We start from the raw sequence: 21,895 nt of genomic DNA on the forward strand, positions 1-21,895 counted from the left end.
CAAAGCATCCACCAAGCAACACGAACACAGCGGCAACGTATCCGCCAGGGCCAACGAACCACCATCTGCAAGTAAAAGCAGAAATCGAACCAGGGCAGCAAAGCATCCGCCACGACCTAGGCTTCCAGGGCGACAGTGCAAACTGAGCGAGGCAGGTATACAGGATGAACCACCGATCAGGCGACCAGCCATGGGGGGCACGGCGAGGGAATGGAGCGAACGAATGATGCCTCCAAGAAGGAAAACGGCGCCCGAAGGCATCGCCATCATCGGCCTGCGAACAGGCATAGGCTTTCGCCTGAGCTCCACCCCAGAGCACCCACCCCAGCGACGATGACCCACCACAAGCAGCGCCGAAAGGAAGACCATACCGCAGTGACGAGGCAGAGGGACGACGTCTCCCAAGACATCACAACAACACCTCCAGGGAGGGGAATGATGCCCGCAAGCGCCGTTGTTGCTGGCCCAGCACAGCACTGGACAGAGCTTTCGCTCGAAGTTCCTGGGAACGAGACGAAGTCCGCTCGCCACGAGCGTCAACCGACGGTAGCGCCAACAGACGAGGCCCCAACCGGCAGCGGCACCCCCACGACCCACGGTGACCATGGGCATAGGCCAAGGGAAGGAGCCCTAACCCCCAGCCCCCAGCCACAGGAAGGGGATGCCAGGGCCTGGAGGCCACAGCACGACGCCGGGAAGGGGCGGCCAGGCGGACGAAGGCGCACGCGACGCGACCACCCGAGGCGAAATGTGATCCGGATTTCATTCATATGAGCTAGCAAGCCTAAAAGAGTGCTAATCTGAACATATAAAATGAAGCTGGAGAGCCCCCTTCCAACATACCTTGATAGATCACCACCTCTTGCAATGTGTTAGGCGGTTCGAATCCATCTTAATCAGTTTTTGCTCAGCTTACTACATCACGAGCTATAGATACATCGAATCCATTAGGGCTGTTGGCTCATGGCTACAGTACGTCATTGGCCTGGTTTCTATAGTTGGCCAGAGGGGCCGAGCCCGCTGGGCCAGCACTGGCACGGCCCGAGAACGGCCCGGCCCGTGGCCAATCGGGCCCGTGCCGTGCCCGTGCCCGTGCCAGGTGCCGAGCCGTGCCTGTGCCGGCGAAGCGGCCCGCGGCACTAGCACGGGCACAGCCCGGTTAATTGGCCGGCACGATGTGGCCAATTGGATATCTTTAGATGATTTACAGTATTTTGCTACCGTTGGATATCTTTAGATAATTTACAGTCGTTGGATCAAAACCCTACCAATAAAAATCCATCTCCCAGGCTCCCTCCCGACTCCTCATACGCCGGCGCCGTACCACTAGACTCCTCAGTCCTCACCCTCGTATCCTTCCTTCTGTCTCAGTCAGCAGCTCCGGCGGTGCCGGCGGCGCTCGAGCGGCCTGGTCCGCGGGGGCGCTCGCGCGGCTAGCGGCTTGCCGGCATCCTCGACCTCGAGCTCTCCTCGTTTTTCAAGCGCGGCCAGCATCGAGCTGGCACGACGGGCACGGTGCGTCACCGCGGCACGGCACGGCACGGCGAAGCCTCCGTAGTGCCATGCCCGGGCTGCGACCTCGGCACCGCAGCACTACGTGGCACGGCACGACCGTGTCGCTGTACCCCGCCGTGTCGTGCTCCACCGTGTCGTGCTCCGCCGTGTCCGTGCACGCGCCGTGCCGTGCAACCCGTTTGGCCAACTATACTGGTTTCTCACGAACGATAAGCTCTCAGACTGCCGTGTCAGTCTGTCAGGGTCCCGAGCTAAGGGTCCTCTGATCATTAACCCACGGTCCGCCGTTTGTTGAGCCCCCGCGTCGTCTGTACGAGAGACTCGGGCGACGCTCCCCACCGCGCGCCAGCCCACTCCCGCGCCTTTGCCGTCCGGCCGCCGTCGGAGCACACCCCCGGAAGCCCGGATGGCCGCGACGGCGGCGGCGGCGGGGCACTTGTCCGCCGTTTGTTGAGCTCCTCCCACATCTCGTTTAAGCTTCCAAGGGCAGCATCGTACGTGCTATTTGCAGATCCGGCCTTCTGGCCATGGGGACCGGCGGACCCCAGATCTGCCACCACGGAGGTCGGATCCGGCTCCTCCCCCAGCTGATTCGCACAAGGCCGGTCCTAGCAGGCGGCTCGGTGGTTTGGGCGTGATGGCCATTGTTCGTTGGGCTACCCGAGGATGGCGGCGGCGGGTGAATTGCTGTCGATGCTGCCTCCTCGCGACGGATCTGGGCGGGATTGGCGCGGCCAATCCTGGCGGCAACGAGTCTCAACGCTAACGCTGATCCTTCTCGCGGTTCCTCATCGTGAGGGCCTCCGGCTTCGACGACGAAGAGCCTAGCTCCGGGTTTCGCAACTACTTCAGACGATGACATCTTCATTTTATTTTCGCCTGTGTCTTCCACGCACTTCCAGAGGCTCGTGTCATCTTGGTTTCAATCTGTGGATTCTCTTACTTCGAAGACGGGTTCCATCTGCACTTTGTTTCGGTGGACTATGCATGTAGCTATATTGGCCACTTTATAGCATGGTATTCGAGGCAGACGAGGCTACAGATGGTTTGCTAGACTTGTAATTCGTGGCTATTTGAAGTGGGCCAAGTCTGGTCTGTTTGGTAGCATTAGCTTGGCAAGAAGGGGGAGCAGCACCAGGTGACTTTTGTCTATATGGTACTTGTTCGGTACTAATTCTTCGGTGCCAGGAAGAAATTGCAACATCTGACCTTAACTGGTTGTACCTGGCAATGGCTTTGCTGAAGGCATTGTTTGGATTCCAAAGAATTGCTCTCTACGGTGAAAACCTATGATCTGGCCTTAATTGGTTGGGTGACTATAATGGCGGTGCGTGCGCGTACCGTTTTCACGTTGGTGGCGTTGTCTTAGGAGCCTCATTCGAAATCCAGTTGTTGCTATGGTAATGAAGGAGGCAAGGAGCTAAAGATGAAATTGTATGTTGTAGTTTGCTACGGCATGATTTTTTGTCATGTCGCTCTTTTGTTCCTTTTACTCTTTAGGTTGTGTGTGTCATCCTGGTTATGCAGACGCCGGGTTGGATCTTAGTATGATTGTATTATCTCGATGTAATTGTCTAAGATCAATAAAACTTCCTTTTTTCCAAAAAAAAAGAGAGAACACACAACAGTTCCATACAAATTAAACAGTCTAGTCGCTGTAGCAAACTATTAGTTAACTCCCAAAGTACGAAACGGGAAGAGATGGGCCAGTGGCGGAGGCAGGGGGCTGGCAGGGGCCATGGCCCCCTATGCTTGTTGTAAGTCTACTATTATTTATATATATTTATATATATATAATGATGATTGTATAAATATAAAAATTAAAGAATACACTAATCTAGTGCAGACATATAAAATTGATTTTTATTTATTACTTGTGTCAATATATTTTAACTATATATTTCACAAAGTATGATCTTTGAGTAATCATTATCATTTTTAGTCTTTTAGCTGATATAATTTGTTTATACCTAATCTTTTAGATATCATGGATAGTTAATAAATATATTCTTATGTCAACTTAACTCTGGTTTCTAAATATCCAAACATTTAACCCTAGTTTACTTTCGCCGCCCGCTACTCCCGCGTCGACGCCCCAAGACCTTGCCACCCGACGCTCGACACGTGACCCCACCATGACCCTATCTCGCAACGTCCCCTTACTCTTACTTTGTTAGGAATATAGCACCCATGTAGTGCCCCTCACTCCTAGCCTCTTTTTCTAGTACCATCACTTAATAATATCAACACTTAAGATTGGCTCCACACGACAAGAGTTTGCACCAAAATTATTTTTCGAGCAGGCAAGGGATCGGTATCTCACCCACCTACGAGCCTATTGTTCTAAAAAAAATTATTGTCGCACTACGAGCGTGTTCATTTTATCTTATCACTCCCCCCTATCATTGAATCCTGGCTCCGCCACTGAGATGGGCACACATAAACAGAGTCAAAGCTGAGGGAAGAAACAGTCGAGAAGCTTCGGGCTCATAAACATACACGCCTGGTTTGACGAACAGGACCTTGGTAGAACAAAAAGAAAAAAATGATTCTTCCGGGTGAAGATTCAGCACCGACTTAGTCTTCCTGGAGAAGAGCCAGGCGCTACAAATACCAGCAGGCCAGACATCAGACTGATCAAACCAGGCGATCAAACACCACGGTCAACGAAGCAAGCGAACATGAGCGGCATGACGGTGAAGGTGATCGGCGCTTTGGACAGCCCGTTCAGCCACCGCGCCGAGGTGGCCCTGCGCCTCAAGGGCGTGCCCTACGAGCTGATCCTCGAGGACCTGCAGAACAAGAGCGAACTGCTGCTCAAGAGCAACCCCATCCACAAGAAGGTGCCCGTGCTCCTCCACGCCGACCGTGCCGTCCCGGAGTCGCTCGTCATCATCGAGTACGTCGACGAGGCGTTCGAGGGGCCGCCGCTCCTGCCCGCCGACCCCTTCGACCGCGCCACCGCCCGATTCTGGGGCCGCTTCCTCGACGACAAGGTAACACACACTACTGGTCGACGCCGAATGTTTCTTTCATCAAGCTGACAAGATTTGATCGAAGCGAACACTTGGAAAGTTTTACTGTTCGTTCGTTCCTTGATACGAGCAGTGCTCGAGGCCGTTCTGGCTGTCGCTGTGGACGGAGGGCGAGGTCCAGAAGGGGTTCGTGAAGGAGATCAAGGAGAACCTGAAGCTCTTGGAGGGGCAGGTGAAGGGGAAGCGCTTCTTCGGAGGCGACGCCGTGGGCTACCTCGACATCGCCGCCAGCGGGTTCGCGCACTGGCTGTCCGTGTTCGAGGAGGTCGCCGGCGTGAGCCTGGTCACCGAGGAGGAGTACCCGGACCTTTGCCGGTGGGCCAAGGAGTACGCCTCCCAGGAGGCGGTGAAGCAATGCCTGCCGGACAGGGAGAAGCTGCTCGCCCATTTCACCGCGAGGAAGGACTTCTTTGTGTCGACGGTGAAGTCAATGGTGCCCAAGTAATCAAGCGTGCGCTAGCTTGAACCAAAAATATAAAATAATCTGTCGATGAATGTTGAGTTACTATTTGCGTTCATGGATAACGTATTGCAAGCAAGCGGTCACGTATGGTTGGCCGGAATAACAAACGCAGCCGCCTTTTGTCTTGCGCGGGATGCATGAGTTTGGTTGCAACTTTGTTAATTTGACTTGGTATCAAAAGAACGCTTTCTTTGATGATTTCTTGAACATAAAGCCATGTCTCCATGAGAACTGGATTGAGGCTGGAGCAAAGAACCTCTCTTTTCCATTTCCTCTCCCCTTTTCTAGGTTGTATTGCTTTGTGTAATTAAGCCTGTAGGGACGGGTCGGCATCTCGGCACGCCATTGTTCACGGCTTGCCGTGCATGGTTGTAATCCTCAAACTCCTTTCTTTTTTAATACAATAATGCGCAGCTATTCTGCGTATTCGAGGAAAAAAACATATCTCATTGAATATTGTAAGGAATTAGTAGCTTGGGTGGTTATCTATAGCTCTTATATCCTTGCCTACTAGGCTATTAACAACTGAATCTTAAACTTGAGATCATGTGTATCTTATTGATATGGCTATTACTCTTCCACTTATAGCCTAGCAGGCTACATGATTATTTTTTATTACATAATACAATTCGGACGCTCACAACGTACGCACACTCACTCCTATGAATGCACATGTGCAACGTGCTCAACTGATATAATCTCGAGATTAACGAAGTTACCACAGACACCTTGTTGTCGACGGGAACATCGCCTACCCTGAAAGCATAACATCATTAAATTCTAAAATATTAACTCCCACAGGAAGTTGAATAAGATCCTGAGGTGCTACTAATCCTCTTGCTAAGAGGATACAGGAAACGCATCATTGAAAACAAGACACTTATTGGGAAGATGAGCTAATATAGCCGTCAAATAGACGTTTATTGGAGAGATGGTGCGACAGCTGGGGCAAAAAGGGCCGTTTAGAATTTTAATGACAGGGCATGTTGGGCCTGGGTTATGTAACTTGGGCCGCTCTTGTGCGTTTTCGTGGAGAACGCACAGACGCGAACGGCAGGTGTAAACTGGATCCCCCTAAAACAAAAAAGAAAAAAAAACTGGATGGAAAACACCCTCGAGATCGTCCATGCACGCACACAGGTTTTGGCAGGTACGGTACTTTCAGATCTTACTCATGCTAGCTAACAGCTGGTCATAGCTCTGATTAACAAACGGATGCTAATTTAATTCATTTATCTATTGTATGTACGTTCCGGCGCCATTGCCGGCGAACAACTGAACAGTGGAATAGGTCATCGGAATCATCGAGGAGGAGTACGCCAGCCACGCCACGCTCGTGGCCATCGTCCATATGGCCAGGCCTGGTACAGCTGCTTCATGCTTCGTCCTCTTCTTCTCGCCAATCCAAATGCCAACTGCCATTTATGTACCCACGGAACTGAATCACAGATGGGCTTGCTACTCTGCTGAATTTTCACCACCCTTTCTTTCTCTTGTGCAGGACGGCTCGGCCGGCGCATCAATGCATTATTCTTTATTCGCAAAAAAATGCATTTATTCTTATTATTGCTAGTAATTTTTTTTCGAGCAATATTATTGCTAGTAATTGTTTTCATATCCTGAGACTAGCTGACTAACCCATGTTTTTTTTATTTTTTATTACCACCTTGTTTGACCCAACCTGATTCATTTGACCAACTGCCTGCCTCGTCATCGATACACGAGCTAGCATGCCTCTACTGTTTCTTCCCCATGGCCTGGAAGAGGGAATTCTGTTATCACAAGTCCACAACAGCGTGCAGTGCTCTTTCTTTCTTTCTTTCTTTCTTTCTTTTTTCTTCCCTCCCCTCAGAGCTGAGCGTCAACAACTACAACTGTCACATACTGTAGCCTGATCTCTCAGCAGCTGTGCAACCGACACACACGGTTAAGAATTAATTTATAAAAAAAATCAGAGAAGGGTTTAAGATTTTAATTTGTTATACATCTGGTGTTCTGTTTTCTTTTCATCCGCAAACAACATTGGGCTCCCCAGTCTCAGGTGTTACGAATGAGTTTTCTTTTCATCCGCAAACAACATTGGGCTCCCCAGTCTCAGTGTGACTGCTGCTCATACATACAGGATGGACCTGTAAACTGCAAGCCAATACGTAGAACCAGACAGGAAGGCCCCATCAGACATCAGTAATTTGCCGTGTTGCTGTCGCCTACTCGTGCGTGCTGCGGATCATCTGCTGCATCGTTCCACTTTTCTACTTCTCCTAGACCAGATTCTGATTCTCTTCGAGGTTCGATGATGGATCTGTCTGTTTCGGCGTGTGATCCGGTTAGTTTTCAATTTGGATAAAAACGGCATCGGACTTTGGACTTTGGAGCCGGCGAGCGTTGCGTAGTCACGTGCAGGGTTAAAAAAACCGTTGGGAACTGGTCAAACCGGTCCAAGCTGGTTCCGGTTTCGGCCGGTACCCAACCGGCACAAATTCAAAATTCAAATTTGAATCTAAAAAAATGAAAAATTCTCAAAAAAATTCCTAAAATACTTCAAGTTGCGACGAATCTAATGGTGTCAAATTTTTTCAAATATTCGTTCATTTAGTATACTTTGCGAGCATTTGAAGTTAAACAAAAAAACATGCGTATAAAAGTATACAAATACAATGTAAAAGTAGTACAAAAGAGAGTTGGAGGGTTCATTTAGACTAAAACATGTTATACAAATATTCATTTAGTATACTTTGCGGGCATTTAAATTTAAACCAAAAAAGAAAATAATTGAATTTGACCGGTTACCACTCAAACCGACCGGTTACCAGTCAAACCGACCGGTAACCGGTCTAACCGGACTGGTAAACCGGTCGGTAAGCTGATCGGAACCGGTTAAACAGGCGCTTTTGAATTTGGTTTTGAATTTCACCGATTTCCACCGGTTTCCGATCAAACCAGTCCGGTAAACCGCTACCGGAGGGCGGCAGTTTAACCGGAGCAGTCGGGAAAAAAAAAACCCTGGTCACGTGTTGTGCGTGACTTTCCGTGGGCCGCCCCCACCCCAGGCACAAATGCATTCATGTCTGTGGTTCGGTGGCTACTGGTTCACCCACTTTGAAAGTTTGGATCACCCATTTTTTTTGTGTGGTAACTTGCAATTCAAAACAGACATGAGCTTATACTACTTCAAAAGAGAATAGGGTTATTGTAGTTGACGTAGTACAATTTTATTCGAAACACCTAGAACGTGCATGAGCTTCGCCTTGGAAATGTAGGTTAAAACACAAGTTTATTTTCGTGTAAAATAAACTCACACCATTTCATTTTAGTTAATGTTAAAGATTGGATGGCCCATACCGATATCAACTAAGATACTCGTAGCAAAGTGGCATTTCCTACTAAAACAATAAGGAATATATAGTATATCTGGCGAACATAATTTGTCTACACATGTATCTAAAAATCCTTGCATGGAAACGTTTTTAATACAACTTCAGCGATCAAATAGTTCTTGAAGGATAGGCGGAGAATCTGAAAGAGGTGCTCCCATCTACTAGTAGTTCAAGAATGTTATATACTACTATACATATACTAAGTCTATTTATATCTCTCTATACTATAAAGATCGAAAACAATTGAAAATATTTCTCATCCAAATCAGACCCACTTTACCTCTCATGCTGGACCCGCCTGGCAGGGTTCAAAGAGATGGGAGGGGGTGGAGACCCATTAAAACTGCGAGTTAGGATATGTTTCAGCCAAAATCAGATTATTTTTGTTACCGCTCGTTCAGTTTACCCGCCGCCCATACCCGCTCAACCTACCCTGTTTTTTTTTTCTAGACAACGTAGTGGACGCGGACTCCGCGCGTGGTGGGGAGGAGGTGCTGCGGGGGGGGGGGGGGGGGGGCGTCTATTCATCGCCTTCTGCGATTGGAAGACGTCCAATCGCAGAATCGAGCGCCGCCCCCGCCGTCCCCGGCTCCGGCGGCCTCCGCCGCCTCCGCTGCCGCCCTCCACCGCCGCCACGCTAACCGAGCCCGCCGCCACGCCGCCTAGCCACAACCGCGTCATCTTATCTTCGCCCTCGCCGCCGGCACCGCCCACCGGAGGTCCGGCCCCGGCCGGCCGGCAGCGCTCCCACGCTGCTGCGCCCTCCGCCAGCCGAACCACCTCCGCCGCCGGGCCGCCGCCACCCCCCGGCCCCTCCTCTAGGTCCGGTGGCCATTGGAGTCCCGGCAACCCGGAACCTAAAGGCCGCCGCCGCCCTCCACCACCCTCCGCCCACCTACTATCCCTCCCCGGCCAACCCTCCCCTTCCCTAGCGTGCAACCCCGCCGGCGGCCGTCCCCCAACCCCTTGCTCGAGGAAGAAGATGAACAGGGGCACCGGCGCCTTCTGCGACGCGACGGCTCCCACCCGCGCGCGATAAATAGACACCGCGGGTGCTGCGCCCCGAGGACGAGATGATGGCGGACGCCGGCGGCAGCTTCGCGCTCACGTCGAGGGGAGGAGGTGCTGCGCTGCAGGGACGACGAGATGTCGGCGGCAGACGCGGATTCCGCGCGTGCATTGAGGGGTGGGGGTGTGGTACCGGGGATGAGATGCCGGCAGCGGCTGCGAGAACTCCGTGCGCGTCGAGAGGAGGAGGTGCTACGCTGCGGGGACGAGATGTCGGCAGCAGCCGCGGACTCCGCGCGTGCGTTGAGGGGAGGGGGTGCCGTGCCTGGGGACGAGATGTCGACGGCGGCTGCGAACTCCGCGCGCGTCGAGGGAGAGGAGGTGCTTCGCCGGGAGACGGAACGCCGGCGACGACCGTGAACTTGGCGCGAGCATTGAGGAGAGGAGGCGCTGCGAGTGCAGGACGGCGGCGGCGGCTGCGAGCTCCGCGCACGAAGAATGATTGAATGAAAAGAAGAAAAAAAACAGCCCAGCGTGGGGGCTTCGGGCTTCCATCGCGCTCCAGCAACCCCAACCCCATCACCGCCGCCCTGTCCACTGGCGATCGTCTCCCTGCGTCTGGAGGAGGCTAGAGGGATCCTACCCTCTGCTCTGGGGCGGTATGGCGCTGTGCCCCTCCTCGTTGGACCTTGCGTCCTTGCCCCACGGTACTCTTATTGCTGTTCCAGAGTCGAGCGCAATGGCGCTGTTCCCCGCCGTTGAGCGCCACCATCTCGTCGCCATGGTACGTACGATGACATGTGCTATCTCGTTCCCCTTCTTGGCAAAACATAAAACTATTCAGTTGCTTGTCTGTCTACAATTACTTTCTTTCCACAATTACTTTACATAAAACTATTGGCTACCGATCTTGTAGTTGTTTGTCTGGCTGGTTTAGTTTAATCATGGCAAAGGTTGCTTGAGTCTTAGCTCACTCTGCACATATGCTTGTAGTTTTAATGGGTAACATGCTGGTTTTTTGAGTCTTACCTGATCCTAGCCTTGTTTTGCTAATATGTGTTGCTTGAGATAATGACATTACAGTTTAACACCACAACATGTTAATAGATATGCTACACAAGATATCAGACGAGGATATGTGTTAGTGATGCAGAGAGATGTTTTGCCTACATGGTGATCATAGCTTGCTCTTTACGTATGTTTAATAGTTTTTTAAATAGTAATTTTCTTGTTTATTACTATTATTTAAAACTACACGCACGTACATTTTACTAGTTTACCAAACAATTAGTGTGATATATTAAACTGTAAAGTAACCCTCTAGTACATAATTAATGCATGCCCAATAAAGAGGATTTTATGCAATACTGCCATTAAAGTTTAGCAACAGTAGAGCAAAACGAAACGGATTTTCTCTTAATTAGCTCCCCAGAAAACAGCTAACAAAATTGAGCAGGCCAACAGAGGAGCAGAGTGCTAGGACTAGGGGTGTGGTGTTGGGATGAGCAGTAGGAAGCACACAGCAAGGGAGGCAGCCACAAAACCGGGTGCACAGGATCCTCGCCCACACAAGATACGGCGAGCATTCAAAATTCCGCCCCCTCCTCGACGATTCCAAAAGCCCCGAAGCCAAGCCAAGCCGCCCGCCGCCGCCGCCGCCGGCCTCCGAATCCAACGGAAGGAAGCCCAACGAACCCATCCAAATCCCGCAAGGATCACCACCTTCCTTGTTCGCATCGGCATTACCCCACCCCACAGCTCCACCAAAACCTTCCCCTTCTCGCCCCGTCACCTCCCTTCCCTTCCCCCTCGCCGCCTTCGCCTCGGAGAAGCAAGCGGAGAACTCCAAGGAACCCGCCGCCATGAAGCAGAGGAAGCAGGCGCGCAAGAAGCCCAAAGATCCCGGCGCCGTTCCCGACGGGGACGCCGTGCCGGCCAGGGGTCATCCCGGGGGCAGGGGAGGCGGCGTGATGGCCCGGGCGCCGCTCCCCGGCTACATGAGGGCGACGACTTGCTCCGACGCGAAGGCCGGCACCGGCGGCCGGGCGGCGGCCCCCGCCGCGCCGCCGCCCAAGCGGGAGCCGGTGAGAGCGAAGGTCGTGTTCACGGCGGCGGCGCCGCGCGTGGGCCGGGCCACGTGCTCCTCCACCTTGAAGGGGCCCGGCGCCGGCGGGGCGCACGTCTGCCCGTACGGCTACTGCTCCCTCAAGGGTCACGTCCACGCGTCCGTGGCCCCCCTCAGCAGCTTCGTGGCCTCGCGGAGGCGGCTGATCAAGACCCAGCAGAGCATGAAGCTCAAGGGCGCCTCCCCGTTCCGCAGGCCCAACTACGGCGCGGGCGATGGCTTCTTCGTCGAGATTCGCGCCGGCGCGCCGCCGGCGGGCTCGGACGTGAGCTGCAGCGATCTCTCCACGGAGGAGGTGGACGCGATGGTGAGGCGGATGGAGTACGTCATGTTTGATCACCTGAGTTGTGGGTGTCAACGTGGCTAGCTCCACGCGCTCTAGTTAGATTGCCTCGCGGCTGTCAGTTAGGCGTTCCTGATCTCCAGGACCACGCTCGCCACGCTCGCCTCGCGCCATGCTCGCCGCGCACGCCACGGTCACCACGTTCCGCGGCTTCCGCGCGCGCTCGCTGCGCTTGCCCGTGTATATGTACAACATCTTGATGAGGAATACGACTGTGCATTGCATTCTCCTCTCATTCATGGTATCAGACGACCTCCGGTCCTCAACAACTGCTTCCGCTTCTCCTTCTACCCTCCTTCGCCGCCATGTCGAGCTCTAGCTCCTCCGGCACCAACCCCTTCGCCCCATCGCCCACAGCCATCTCCGCCACCACCGCGCAGCTCATCAACATCAAGTCTCACGTCTCTGTGGTTCTTGATCTCGGCGGCGACAACTTCGGAACATGGCGCACCTTCTTCCTCATCGCCTTCCGCAAGTTCGGACTCATGGATCACGTCGACGGCACCGTCGATGCCCGCCTTCAGTTCGACAACCCCGAGTGGATCCAGATTGACATCTGCATCGTCTCCTGGCTCTACTCCACCCTCTCCGACGAGCTGCTCTCCGCCGTGATTCAACCCAACGACGACGCCTACACCGTGTGGTCCACCATCGGATCACAGTTCCTCGACAACGTCATCCAGCGCACCGCCCAGGCTCGCCAGCGTCTTCACGCCCTCAGCCAAGGCGATCTGTCTGTGACCGACTACTGCGCCAACATCAAGCGCGTCGCCGACGTCCTCCGCGATCTTGGATCCCCCCTCACCGATCAGGAGCTCGTCATCACACTGCTCAGTGGCCTCAGCGACAAGCTCGCCCACTGCGCGCCCACGATCTCCGCATCCACGATGCCCTTTCTTCAGGCTCGCTCCTTCCTGCACCAAGAGGAAGCATGGATAGCTGATCGTGCCCAGAAGACGGCCTCCACTGCTCTCCTTTCCACGGCTCGTTCCACCACCCCCGCCGGCGCTCCTACCAATGCACCCGCCGGCGTCACCAACAACTCCAACCCCTCCTCCGGCGGCTCCAACGGCGGCTCCGCTCGCCCTCGCAAGCGTAAGAAGCAGTCAGGGCGCACTGGTGGTGCATCGTCTGCACCTCCGACCGCCTCTCCTCCTGTGCCCACACGTGGCGGCGCCGTGACGTCTTGGGTCAATCCCTGGACCGGCGTAGTCCAGGCCTGGCCCATTGGACAACTTCCTCCCGGCGTGCCCGGCGCTGGCGTTCTGGGCACTCGCCCTGGATCGGCGCCCACGCAGTCCCTGACTGCACAACACACACCGGCCGGCACTCTTCCTCCTGCGCTCTATCAGGCTCTCACCGGTCTGACGCTCCAGCCTTCTCCACCGAGTGCCCATGACTGGGTGTTCGACACCGGAGCGTCGACACACATGGCCGGCAACGCGGGTATGCTTTCCTCTACCTATCCCTCCTTCTCTCGCATTGTTGTTGGCAACGGTGCTTCCTTGCCTGTGCACTGCGCTGGCACATCCACCCTGCCAACATCTTCCTCTCCCTTGCGTCTTTGTGACGTACTTGTCTCTCCCTCCTTGATTAAGAATCTTGTGTCCGTGCGTAAGTTAACGCGGGACAACCAGGTCTCTGTTGAATTTGACCCTCTCGGTTTTTCTGTAAAGGATCTTCGCAGCAAGGAGGTTCTTCTCCGCAGTAATAGCAGCGGCGACCTCTACCCCGTGCCCGCATCCATGACACCTTCACACGGCCTCCATGCCTCTGTTGATCTCTGGCACGCTCGTCTTGGCCACCCGGGACATCCAGCTCTTCGCCGCCTGCTTCATAGCTTAGATTTTACCTGTACTCCTTCTCAAAAACATGCCTGTACCTCTTGTCGTCTCGGCAAACATGTTAGGCAGCCTTTCAATGAATCTTTACATATTTCTCCATATCCTTTCTGTCTCTTGCACTGTGATGTCTGGACCTCGCCGGTCCTCAGCAACTCTGGTTGCCAATTTTATCTTGTGGTGCTTGACGACTACTCTCACTACGTCTGGACGTTTCCTCTCAAACACAAATCCGATGTGTTGCCAACACTCATTCGCTTCCATGCGTTCGTGCAAACTCAGTTCGGTCGCCCAATTCTTGCGTTCCAGACAGACAATGGCAAGGAGTTCGACAACAAGGCGTTTCGCTCTTTTCTTGCTGCTCATGGCATCGTCCTTCGTCTCTCCTGCCCATACACCTCGCAGCAAAATGGCCGTGCCGAGCGCATCCTGCGCACACTCAATGACAGTGTCCGCACGATGCTCATCCACGCCTCCGTGCCGTCGTCGTTCTGGCCTGATGCGTTGCACACAACAACGCATCTCCTCAACCGACGCCCGTGCACCCCGCGCAGCCATGCCACACCCTTCCTTCTCCTATTTGGCCACGAACCCGAATACTCCCACCTCCGTGTGTTTGGTTGCCAGTGCTTCCCCAACACCACCGCCACCACTCCACATAAACTGGCACCACGTTCTCGCGCATGCGTGTTCCTTGGCTATCCTGACAATGTCAAGGGGTACCGGTGCTACGATCTGGAGTCTCGCCGCGTACTGACCTCTCGGCACGTCATCTTCGACGAGCTAGTTTTTCCCTTTCAACAGGTGTCGCAGGTCCCTGCTTCCTCTCCACGACAACCCCCTGTTCCGGTTGAGCAGGTCCTGCTGCCCGTGCGGTCTCGACGTCGTGCTGCTCGTGCACCATCATCACCTACGGTGGCCCACCCTCCGGCAACATCACCGATCGCACGGTCCTCCCCACACCCCGCGCGGTCGTCGTCGTCGAACCACGATCCACCGCACCTGTCGACGCGTACTGCCGCTGTGCCACCACTGGATCCTGCTTCATCTTCTCTTCCGGTGCTCGACGTCGCGCCGTCACCGACAGCGACGGCATCGCCGGTGATCTCCCCCGAGCCCACCGCCACGTCTTCGCCGGGGTCGCCTTCTCCGGGCCACTCGATGGTCACTCGCCGCAAGGCTGGCATCGTCAAGCCGAACCCCCGCTACGCCAACGTCGCCACCGTCGATGACGTGCCGCGCTCTGTGCGTTCTGCCCTGCGTGATGCCGCTTGGTTTCAGGCAATGCAGGAGGAGTTTGATGCTCTGCGACGCAATGGGACATGGGACCTTGTACCTCGTCCACCCCGTGCTCATGTGATCACTGGCAAATGGATTTTCAAGAACAAATTCCATGCCGACGGAACCCTGGAGCGTCGCAAAGCGCGTTGGGTCGTCCGTGGCTTTTCTCAGCGCCCCGGCCTCGACTTCGACCAAACATTCTCTCCTGTTGTCAAACCAGCAACCATTCGCACCGTGCTGCACCTTGCTGCTGCTCGTGACTGGCCAGTGCATCAACTCGATGTAAAGAACGCCTTCCTCCATGGCGATCTCACGGAGCAAGTCTACTGTCAACAACCGAGCGGCTTTGTCGATCCCACCCAACCTGATGCAGTGTGTCTCCTTCGGAAATCGCTCTACGGATTGAAACAGGCGCCACGAGCATGGTTCCAAAGGTTTGCCACACATCTGATCCAGCTGGGTTTCACTGCCTCCAAGTCCGATAGCTCGCTATTCGTGTACTCCAAGGGCTCCGAAGCTGCTCATCTACTTCTGTACGTCGACGACATCGTGCTGACCGCGTCATCCTCAGCTCTTCTGCATCAACTGATTGAGCAACTGCGCCATGAGTTTGCCATGAAGGACTTGGGTCCCTTGCACTTCTTCCTCGGCATTCAAGTTCGACGCGACTCCTGTGGGTTCTTCCTATCACAAACCCAGTACTCGGATGAGCTCCTGGAACGCGCCGGCATGGTCGACTGCAAGCCTGCCCCAACTCCAGTGGACACCAAGCCCAAGGTTTCAAGTTCCTCTGGTGCACCTCTCCAAGATCCGTCGTTCTACCGCAACATTGTGGGCGCGCTTCAGTACCTAACACTGACGCGTCCCGATCTCTCATATGCTGTTCAACAAGCTTGCCTGCACATGCATGATCCACGTGATGTGCATTGGAGCTTCGTCAAACGCATCCTGCGGTACATTCGTGGCACAACCAGCAAGGGTATTCAGCTACGCCGATCGACGACGCCGTCCCTTATTGCCTACTCTGATGCCGACTGGGCCGGGTGCCCTGATACACGACGCTCCACATCCGGGTTCTGTGTGTTCTTCGGTGACTCCTTGGTGTCATGGTCATCCAAGAGGCAGGCTATTGTGTCGCGATCAAGTGCCGAAGCGGAGTATCGGGGTGTGGCCAACGCAGCTGCTGAATGCTGCTGGCTACGCCATCTTCTTGGCGAACTTCACGTTCCGGTGGACACGGCGACAATCATCTACTGCGACAATGTTTCTGCCGTCTACCTCTCCGAGAACCCGGTGCACCACGGCCGCACGAAGCACGTCGAGCTGGACGTCCACTTTGTTCGCGAGAAGGTCGCCGTCGGCGACGTCAGCGTCCTCCACGTCCCGACTCGACAGCAACTCGCCGACATCATGACCAAGGGGTTGCCTTCGGCATTGTTTGATGATTTTTGTACCAGTTTGAGCATTGTAACCGACGCTCGAACTGCGGGGGGTGTCAACGTGGCTAGCTCCACGCGCTCTAGTTAGATTGCCTCGCGGCTGTCAGTTAGGCGTTCCTGATCTCCAGGACCACGCTCGCCACGCTCGCCTCGCGCCATGCTCGCCACGCACGCCACGGTCACCACGTTCCGCGGCTTCCGCGCGCGCTCGCTGCGCTTGCCCGTGTATATGTACAACATCTTGATGAGGAATACGACTGTGCATTGCATTCTCCTCTCATTCAGTGGGGATGATGCGGAGGGCAGGGCGAAAGGTTCGGGTGCTTCGGTGGACGGTTCTTGCGGATCCAGTGATGTGATTTCAGATGCTTCGGTCGAGCTGTTGGGGACGTCCAAGCATCGCCGCCGCAGGGAGGAGGCTGCTTTGGTGGATCACCAAGACGGAGACTCTGGTGCCTGCAAGTCGGACATTTCTGAAGAGCTGGATGCTAAACATGAAACAAGCATTCCTCAAGGTGAAATTTCTGACAATGTTTGCTTCAATCCTATTGCTCATATACATTTTGGAATCGAGAAGCAATTATTGATTTCATTCGCTTTCAATATAAAGCAGAGTTTTCTCCTTAGAAGAAATTGTTGATGCATGCTGAACAATGTGGCAATTCTGCAGATAGTGTCTGCAATACTCCAAAGGAATCATCAGCTGATACTATTTCCAGCGCGCTCAGTGGGATAAGCTTCGAAGATGTTAGTTCTGATTGTGCTGATGCAACATCCTCTCAGAGGAGCAAGCTGAGTATTACCAGGAGGAGGAAAACATCTGAAGAGGTTGGAGAGCAAATGCGTCCTTTCAAACCCAAGCCCCCAAATTTTCTTCCAGCAGCAACTGGTCGAGAGGCAGAGAAAGTTGATCTCAGGCATCAGATGGTGGAGGATCGGAGGACAGCTGAGGAGTGGATGGTTGATTACGCTCTTCGGAAGGCTGTGCAGAAATTAGCTCGTGCTCGGAAGAGGAAAGTGGAGATGCTTGTGCAGGCCTTTGAAACCGTTCTACCCACAGTTGCCAATGAGAAGAAGCAGCTACACCAAGACGGTGACAAGGCAAGCTACACTCTTACTAGGCCTTCTCAAGCCTGCAGCTGAGCGTTTCAGAGGTAAGGAACAGGAGGAAATTCTTCTAGAATACTAGAATTGCCTTGTATCAAATTGTTGATTCAACTTCTGATGCTATTTTATCTGCCTTGCAGTTTGTGGGTAGCTGGACTAATCATAATCTGAAGGTTCTCAACGGTCACTGCAATATTAGTGCCAGAGACCTGCTCAACAAATAGGGAGCAGAGAGCTGCTTACTGTCACTGTTTTCTTATCGGGTAGTTGAGCTGCTAGGAGCTCACTGAGTTGGGTTAGTGCAAGACCTATTGCATGTACATACGTCTCTTATGCTCTAGTTTAGTGATGAGAAATGAGTGTAGGAGACTTGCAAACTCGAAAGAATGTTGGGATGTACTATTCCTCAGACAGATCAATAAAGCTCTTATTGGCTGACATTTGTTTCCGCTCAGATGGTGCGCGATGTCCATATATGGATGTTTACTGCGAACTATTGGTCAGTCTAATTCATGTAAATATGGCACTGATTTTCTTGTGAACTTCTTGTGTGTCTCCTATTATCATGCCGTCCTCATCCCTGTGCAAGTTCAGATCCCAGGTAAGGAGAAATCCCTACCTCCCTCCAAGTTGCTTGATGAAATGTCCCCATGCGTAACTGCAGCTATCTTGTTCGTCCATGATTGCAGGTTTCTTCAACTTCACCTCGCGTTGGCTGCGGTACCTACTATTGAAAGACTGCATCGTTTGAGATGTTGATGCAAGGTAACAGAGAGTTAGATAACTAAGCAGAGCTTGTTTATATATGTGTGATTGTGTCTAGGATATCAGTTCTATGAAAAATGATTATCCTGTTTAGCTACAGACCTGTTCTATATTGCTGCAGCTAATAGTTGACATGGTGCTTCTTGTCCGCTTTGTATGCGGTATGGTTCTTGAGAACTCCCAATGCACTTCAACTGAAACGCAAATGCTAAAAGAATTTGTTATTTATTGCTATAAGTTCTGAATTGTGGATGTTTTCTTTGTGCTAAATTTGTATTAGAACAGAGGCTAGGTGGTGAGGAGGTAAAGTGCCAAAGTTGAGGTAATTAGAGGAATGGGCCTGGAACATTTTTAATGTGATATTGCGATGGCTTGATGTTGAGGTCCATTACATGTCAAAATATAGTGCACTTGATGCTATTCTTAGAGGTAAATGGGTTTTTAGCTACTGACTTTTCCGGACTGATACTTGAGCCATAGAACATTTTAGTGTTGATTTTAGTAGAAATATAGTTGAGGAAAAAGATGTGGCATTTATATTTTCTGCTCCTAGATTTCAGGAGATGATATCTTGTGAGTAGTGACAGTGATGGTAAATGGTTTTGAAGTAGATGTGACAGATAGCTGCACACAAATAGGATGTGTGTTATCTTAGCCTGTTTCTTTCCAGTTCAGAGGAAAGTGGTGGCTATTACTAAGGAAATGCTTACTTATTACATGCTTTCCAAATCTGCAGACTAACCTAAGCCTCCCTTAGCTGCCAATGACAGGCATTTTGCTTGTACTCTTTTCAGATTTAGCAGCTGCTGTATACGGATGTCTCAGATCATTCTAATATCGTTTCCTTGCTGCGCAGCCTCGCTGGACCTCCAACCATTAAGCTATTAATCCACAGATTCATATATTTCATAGTGTGATGTTCATGTACATTAGTACAAATCGGTATCTTCTCAAATTTCTAGCCATATGTCTAAAACTCGATTCTTCGAGTTATTTGTGAGTTGTGACTAAGATATTTCATAGATCTGCATAGCCAATTGAATTTATTTGGGCATTGCAAATTTCTTTTTATTATGTGATTGTCTTTCTTCATGAGCTCAATATGTTGGGTGCGATCAATGATTATTAGTTTCCAATCCTACTTTTATTTACTGTTGGGAAGACTAATTTGTATTTGTCCAGTACGCAAATATTATTAGCCAAACTGTTCTAACTTAAGGAATATTTCTTTGTTTCATATTTACAAAAATAGTAATCAGTCCTAAAGTGTAAATGTAAATCTACCAGTACTAGATCCTTAGCTTGATGAGGCACTGGTTGGTCTGACAATAAACAACATTGGTTGATGCTGAAAATGGGTGCTCCCAATTTGTACAGGAAGTAATTGGTTACCTATGAAGGTTTTAAATTTTCTCAGTACGTGCATCAAGCCACCAAGGTTAGCTCCTACTGTTTCTTCGTCAGTTCAAATAGATATTCAATTTATTGATCAATTGTTTCAGACATGTCTTCATGTTGAAGAATGGAGCCTGTGCCACATTTATGACAGATCTGAAAAAGGGACAAGAGGTTTATTTTGCTTAAAAAGGGTTTTAATGAGACTCACTAATCTCCATATTAATGGAGACGTTGGCCAATCTCACCCACTCCAGTCATCTATTGTGATAATGTAAGTGCCACTTATGTTTGCGCCAACCCTGTGTTCTGCGAAAGTCTGATTCAATTGCTCGATCACCATTCCGCCTGACTGCAAAGCTGCAGTCTTCAGCACTACGACGGCGAGGGAGTCCTGAAGAGTGGATATTTCGTACTTTCTCTAGGCTGGATGGGATCTTGTAGTCCAATGCGAAATTTGATAGTTTTTTAGGTAAATATGAATCTGGTTTTATAGTTCGCTCGGTAGTCCTACTTAAACCATCCTTCATTCTTGCAGATTCAGACAAGTACCATTTCACCAATGAATGATAATCCTGAGCTTACTAAAGAAAATTAGTTAGTGATAAATAGTAAATGCATTTCTTTCATATCTTTCTGCTAATTTATATCTTAAATCATTACTCAAGTTTTTTTCCTGTTCACCGTTTGATATGTGAAAAATCTTTGAGGTTCATTTGTTTACCTGTCATGTGCTTGCAGTTTTGCTAAGTTGCCTCTCCACCCTCCACTTTTACACTCACGACAAGGTTTGTGCTTCCTACTCACTTTCTAATTCTGTATTTTTGTTTATTTTATTATGCTACCTGGGGTAGCTCATGGATCCTGCTTCTCTACTTCAGGGTACCATATTTTTTTTTCAGGGTACCATAAATTTGGGAAGCTCTTTGATGAATCAAATTTGGATCATGTAGTTTATATATTTTTTCTCACCACTTTTTATTTTTTATTCTTTAAACTTTATGTCCACCAATTGATATCTACAAATCATTTCATCTTTTTTATTTGACTGTACTTTGATTTATAATTGTACTTTGATCATTTCATCAATCTCAGGTATTGTTGTAATGCCAGCCTAGGTTTGTATCCATGAGCTCCTCAAGTTTGCTCATGGTTACCTGCCAAGATCTGAATGTGCAGCCCTTTCTTCAGAGCATATGTAGGTTTTGTAGTCATTATTTATAACTATATGGATGCTAGCATATATATGGACAGCTGCAATGAAATGTTAGGCAGTGTGCGGTCAGGGGATGATCAAGGAAAGAAGGTTAGCTATTCTAATATGATCTGTACATTTAGCGAGTATATAGTTCATGTTTTGGCCAGATTGTACCAAGTTCAGTTATTTTATACATTTCCACTTTCTGTTGTGCAGTCTCCGTAACAGAGATATATCACAGCAGGAATGATGATGATGCCTCCGTACATTTTGTGCCAATTATATGCCCAATATTTAAGTTTGCCTGTGCGTGAATCATCTTATTTCCAGTGTTTGGGTCTTGATGCCTCCATAATTCCATATATAGCAGTTGTTTTTTTTTTTACCCCAGTTCCCCTTTTCTTCCCGTTGGATATTCCTCATTTTTTTTATTGCTCGCTGCACCACTTAACGTGGCCTATAGCTTACATATCACCCATAGTTCCAAACTTTTTCGTTTCGGATACACAACCAGAAGCTGGATAAAGCCATGTAGTTTAGACCAAATATTGACTTGGATTTTAATATGCAGATCAGATTCCAATGCCCTGCGATGAACCACGGTTAGATCATATAAGTGTTGTTACAATACCCTACATGACAAGAAAAATACTGAGATGTATAGTTCAACCTAACTGATTAGTCATATATGTATTGGGTTAATGTTAGATGATAGGACGCGCAAAGCGTGCACCATGTTCTAGTGATAATAAATACCATTCAAGTTCCAGTCAACCAATTCATATGGCTGGTGTTTTCAGATCAGGAGAAACCAATCAGTAGAGCATATGAGAGATTCATCACCAAGAATGAATGGCATTGATGGATAAGCATACCAAGAACTGCTTCCAACGGATAAACAACAACGGTAGATCAAGCATTTGCATTATCTGGGATAAGTGGCACACGTACGGAAAGAGCAAGTCACAACGGATACAAGGATTGATGCTCCCACCAACCATAA

General features: G+C 50.8%; 2 protein-coding genes across 2 annotated transcripts; both read left to right on the forward strand.

The window, feature by feature from the left end:
* Positions 1 to 4,141: 4,141 nt before the first annotated feature.
* Positions 4,142 to 5,206, forward strand: LOC120675613 (probable glutathione S-transferase). The gene is made up of 2 exons (XM_039956818.1): positions 4,142 to 4,511; positions 4,624 to 5,206. The coding sequence occupies exons 1-2, from the start codon at positions 4,197 to 4,199 to the stop codon at positions 4,993 to 4,995; spliced, it is 687 nt and encodes a 228-aa protein (XP_039812752.1). The 5' UTR covers positions 4,142 to 4,196; the 3' UTR covers positions 4,996 to 5,206.
* Positions 5,207 to 10,230: 5,024 nt separating this feature from the next.
* On the forward strand, positions 10,231 to 17,982 carry LOC120673563 (calmodulin binding protein PICBP-like). Its single transcript, XM_039954458.1, has 4 exons — positions 10,231 to 11,874; positions 16,716 to 16,942; positions 17,098 to 17,581; positions 17,675 to 17,982. Exons 1-3 carry the CDS (start codon positions 11,261 to 11,263, stop codon positions 17,568 to 17,570), a joined length of 1,314 nt encoding a protein of 437 aa, XP_039810392.1. The 5' UTR covers positions 10,231 to 11,260; the 3' UTR covers positions 17,571 to 17,581; positions 17,675 to 17,982.
* The last annotated feature ends 3,913 nt before the right edge of the window (positions 17,983 to 21,895 follow it).

The sequence above is a fragment of the Panicum virgatum genome, chromosome 5N, assembly GCF_016808335.1.
Source record: "Panicum virgatum strain AP13 chromosome 5N, P.virgatum_v5, whole genome shotgun sequence".
NCBI lineage: Eukaryota > Viridiplantae > Streptophyta > Magnoliopsida > Poales > Poaceae > Panicum > Panicum virgatum.

Coding starts and splice junctions, on each gene's coding strand:
- LOC120675613 (XM_039956818.1), top strand. CDS start 4,197: ATGAGCGGCATGACGGTGAAGGTGATCGGCGCTTTGGACAGCCCGTTC. Junction 4,512..4,623: donor GCCGCTTCCTCGACGACAAG/GTAACACACACT, acceptor TGATACGAGCAG/TGCTCGAGGCCGTTCTGGCT.
- LOC120673563 (XM_039954458.1), top strand. CDS start 11,261: ATGAAGCAGAGGAAGCAGGCGCGCAAGAAGCCCAAAGATCCCGGCGCC. Junction 11,875..16,715: donor TTTGATCACCTGAGTTGTGG/GTGTCAACGTGG, acceptor CTCATTCAGTGG/GGATGATGCGGAGGGCAGGG. Junction 16,943..17,097: donor TGAAACAAGCATTCCTCAAG/GTGAAATTTCTG, acceptor GCAATTCTGCAG/ATAGTGTCTGCAATACTCCA.